The sequence below is a fragment of the Lonchura striata genome, chromosome 38 (assembly GCF_046129695.1).
Source record: "Lonchura striata isolate bLonStr1 chromosome 38, bLonStr1.mat, whole genome shotgun sequence".
NCBI lineage: Eukaryota > Metazoa > Chordata > Aves > Passeriformes > Estrildidae > Lonchura > Lonchura striata.
Genome location: NC_134640.1, coordinates 2,449,191 through 2,453,787, shown reverse-complemented (window position 1 = coordinate 2,453,787; position 4,597 = coordinate 2,449,191). Strand labels below are relative to the sequence as shown.

General features: G+C 50.8%; 1 protein-coding gene across 1 annotated transcript; it reads left to right on the top strand.

Annotated features, from left to right (window-relative positions):
- Window positions 1-319: 319 nt before the first annotated feature.
- On the top strand, window positions 320-4,162 carry NDUFA3 (NADH:ubiquinone oxidoreductase subunit A3). Its single transcript, XM_077789869.1, has 4 exons — window positions 320-420; window positions 2,004-2,078; window positions 2,172-2,249; window positions 3,939-4,162. The coding sequence occupies exons 1-4, from the start codon at window positions 411-413 to the stop codon at window positions 4,028-4,030; spliced, it is 255 nt and encodes an 84-aa protein (XP_077645995.1). The 5' UTR covers window positions 320-410; the 3' UTR covers window positions 4,031-4,162.
- The last annotated feature ends 435 nt before the right edge of the window (window positions 4,163-4,597 follow it).

Genomic DNA, 4,597 nt, shown 5'->3' with positions numbered 1-4,597 from the left:
AAATTTGGGGGTCCCTCGCCCCCCCTCCACCCTTTGAGGACCCCTCCCCAAATTTGGGGGTCCCTCCCCTCCCCCCTTACCTCGCTCTCCCGCCCAGGCCCCGCCCCCGGCGCGGTGACGTCACCAGAGCGAGCCCCGCTCCTTTTCCGTGCGCGGTGACGTCACCAGAGCGAGCCCCGCCCCTTGTCCCGGCGCGGTGACGTCACCAGAGCGAGCCCCGCCCCTTGTCCCGGCGCGGTGACGTCACCAGAGCGAGCCCCGCCCCCTTTGTCCCGGCGCGGTGACGTCACCAGAGCGAGCCCCGCCCCCTTTGTCCCGGCGCGGTGACGTCACCAGAGCGAGCCCCGCCCCTTTGTCCCGGCGCGGTGACGTCATCGCCGCGCGCGGACGCCCTTGAGAGGGGGGAGGGGATGGCGGGACGTGAGTGAGGGGAAATTGGGGAATTTGGGGAAATTTGGGGAAATTTGGGGAAATTTGGGGGAAATTTGGGGAATTTGGGGAATTTGGGGGAAATTTGGGGAATTTGGGGAAATTTGGGGAAATTTGGGGGGTCCCGAGGGAATTTGGGGGAAATTTGGCGGGTCCTGAGGGGATTTGGGGAAATTTGGGGGATTTGTGGAAATTTGGGGAGTCCTGAGGGGATTTGGGGGAATTTGGGGAAATTTGGGGAAATTTGGGGGAAATTTGGGGAATTTGGGGGAAATTTAGGAGAAATTTGGGGGGTCCTGAGGGGATTTGGGGGAATTTGGGGAAATTTGGGGAATTTGGGGAAATTTGGGGGAAATTTGGGGAATTTGGGGAAATTTGGGGAATTTGGGGAAATTTGGGGGAATTTGGGGGGATTTGGGGAAATTTGGGGGAAATTTGGGGAATTTGGGGGAAATTTGGGGAAATTTGGGGAAATTTGGGGAAATTTGGGGAAATTTGGGGGAATTTGGGGAATTTGGGGGAATTTGGGGGAAATTTGGGGAAATTTGGGGGAAATTTGGGGAATTTGGGGAAAATTTAGGAGAAATTTGGGGGGTCCTGAGGGGATTTGGGGGAATTTGGGGAAATTTGGGGAATTTGGGGAAATTTGGGGGAAATTTGGGGAATTTGGGGAAATTTGGGGAATTTGGGGAAATTTGGGGGAATTTGGGGGGATTTGGGGAAATTTGGGGGAAATTTGGGGAATTTGGGGGAAATTTGGGGAAATTTGGGGAAATTTGGGGAAATTTGGGGAAATTTGGGGGGAATTTGGGGAATTTGGGGGAATTTGGGGGAAATTTGGGGAAATTTGGGGGAAATTTGGGGAATTTGGGGAAAATTTAGGAGAAATTTGGGGGGTCCTGAGGGGATTTGGGGGAATTTGGGGTGTCCCGGTGGGAATTGAGGGAAGTTTGGGGAATTTGGGGAAATTTGGGGGGTCCCGAGGGGATTTGGGGGAATTGGGGGGATCCTGAGGGAATTTGGGGGGTTCTGAGGGGATTTGGGCTATTTTTGAGGTAGTTTGGGGTGTTTTGGGGCTGTTTTGGGGTGGTTTGGTTTTGGGGCATTTCTGGGGCATTTCTGGGCTGTTTTGGGGGTGTTTTGGGGGCTGGTTTTGGGCATTTCTGGGCTGTTTTGGGGTGTTTTGGGGTGTTTTTGGGTTTGGGTATTTTGGGGCTGTTTGGGGTATTTTAGTCAGTTCTGGGCCGTTATTTTGGGCTGTTTTTGGGCTGTTTTGGGTATTTTGGATAGTTTGGGGTATTTTAGTCAGTTCTGGGCTGTTTTTGGGCTGGTTTTGGCCGATTTTGTGCTGGTTTTGGGTATTTTGGGTAGTTTGGGATATTTTAGTCAGTTCTGGGCCGTTATTTTGGGCTGGTTTTGGCCGGTTTTGGGCTGGTTTTGGGTATTTTGGGGCTGTTTGGGGTATTTTAGTCAGTTCTGGGCCGTTATTTGGGCCCATTTTGGCCGATTTTGGGCCCATTTTGGCCGATTTTGGGCCGATTTTGGCCCTTTTTGGCTCTCTGACTCCTCCCCAGGCCTGGCCGCCGCCCTGCGCTCGTTCTGGGCCAAGGAGCCGGTGATCGCCGCCAGCGTCGGCATCGCCGCCCTGGGTGAGCCCGGGGGGGTTTCGGGCAATTTTGGGGGGTTTTGGGGGATTTTTGGGGTCCCCCTGACCTCCCCCCCCTCTCTGTGCCCCTCCCCAGCGTTGGTGTCGCCGCTGCTGAGCCCCTTGACCAAATACTCGGAGATGATCAACCAGGCCACGCCCTACACCTACCCCGGTACGGAGCCCGAAATCACCCCAAAATCTGCCCCAAAATATCACCAAAATATCCCCGAAACAGCCCAAAACCAGCCCCGAATTATCCCCAAAATATCCCTCAAACAGCCCAAAAGCACCCCAAAATCTGCCCCAAAATATCCACAAAATATCCCCAAAATATCCCCAAAATATCGACAAAATCTTCCTGAAACAGCCCGAAATCTGCCCCAAAATATCCCCAAAAGATCCCCGAAACAGCCCAAAATCAGCCCCAAAATATCCCCAAAATCACCCCAAAATATCCCCAAAATCACCCCAAAATCTGCCCCAAAATATCCCCGAAACAGCCCAAAACCAACCCTGATTTATCCCCAAAATATACCTCAAACAGCCCGAAAGCACCCCAAAATCTGCCCCAAAATATCCACAAATTATCCACAAAATATCCCCAAAATCAGCCCCAAAATATCGACAAAATCTTCCTGAAACAGCCCAAAATCTGCCCCAAAATATCCCCGAAACAGCCCAAAACCAGCTCCGAATTATCCCCAAAATATCCCTCAAACAGCCCAAAAGCACCCCAAAATCTGCCCCAAAATATCCACAAAATATCCCCAAAATATCCCCAAAATATCGACAAAATCTTCCTGAAACAGCCCGAAATCTGCCCCAAAATATCCCCGAAACAGCCCAAAACCAGCCCTGATTTATCCCCAAAATATACCTCAAACAGCCCAAAAGCACCCCAAAATCAGCCCCAAAATATCCCCAAAATCACCCCAAAATCAGCCCCAAAATATCCCCGAAATATCCCCAAAACAGCCCAAAACCAGCCCTGAATTATCGCCAAAGTATACCTCAAACAGCCCGAAATCACCCCAAAATCTGCCCCAAAATATCACCAAAATATCCCCAAAACAGCCCAAAATCAGCCCCGAATTATCCCCAAAATATCCCTCAAACAGCCCAAAATCAGCCCCAAAATATCCACAAAATCAGCCCCAAAATATCTCCAAAATCAGCCCAAAATCATCCCAAAAATATCCCCGAAACACCCCAAAATAACCCTGGAAATATCCCCAAAAATAACCCAAAACCAGCCCCAAATCCCCCAAAATTCCTTCCCCAGATCCCAAATTTGGGGTTTTTGGGTTCCCCAATTTTTGGGGACTCCCAGAGACCCCCCAAATTCCCCCAAAATCTCCCCAATTTCTCCCCTTTGGAACCTCCAAAAAAATCCCCTAAAACCCCAAAAATCCGCCCAAAACGTCCCAAAATCCCCCAAAATTCCCTCCTCCGATCCCAAATTTGGGGTTTTTGGGGTCCCCCGATTTTTGGGGACTCCCAGAGACCCCCCAAATCTCCCCCAAAATCTCCCCAATTTCTCTCCTTTGGAACCCCAAAAAAATCCCCTAAAACCCCAAAAATCCCCCCAAAACGTCCCAAAACCCCCCAAAATTCCCTCCCCCGATCCCAAATTTGGGGTTTTTGGGATCCCCCGATTTTTGGGGACTCCCAGAGACCCCCCAAATCTCCCCCAAATTCCCCCAAAATCTCCCCAATTTCTCCCCTTTGGAACCCCAAAAATATCCCCTAAAACCCCAAAAATCCGCCCAAAACCCCCCAAAATTCCCTCCCCCGATCCCAAATTTGGGTTTTTTGGGGTCCCCCAATTTTTGGGGACCCCTGACCCCCCAAATTTCCCCAGTTCCTCTGCGGGACGACGGCCGGCACCCCGAGGTGCCCTCGCACCCCTGCGCCCCCGAGGGCCCCGGCCTGGCCTGGCTCCAGAAGCTCTGAGGGACCCAAAATCCCCCAAATTCACCCCAAAAAAACCCCCCAAAATTTGGGGAACCCCCCCCCCGACCCCCTGAGGGCGATTTTGGGGGGACCCCAAAAGTGGAAACCCCAAAAATACAGAAATGAAATGAGGATTTTGTGCTGGTTTTGTTGTTTATTGAGAATTTTTGGGGGGAATTTTGGGGGATTTTGGGATTTTTTGGAGGGATTTGGGGATTTTGAGGGGATTTGGGGGTTTTTAGGGGGATTTTGGGGGGGATTTGCAGATTTTTGGGAGGATTTTTTGATTTTTGGGTTTTTTTTGGGGGATTTTTGTTTATTAAGAAATTTGGGGATTTTGGGGGGAATTTTTGGTTTTTTGGGGGGGATTTTGGGATTTTTGGGGAGTTTTTTGGGGGATTTTGGGATTTTTTTGGGGGGATTTTGGGATTTTGGGGGGTTTTTTGGGGAATTTTGGGATTTTTTTGGGGGGACTTGAGGGATTGTTGGGAGGGGATTTTTGGGGGGATTTTGGGGGTTTTTTTGGGGAATTTTTGCGATTACTGGGAGGGATTTTTGGGGGGATTT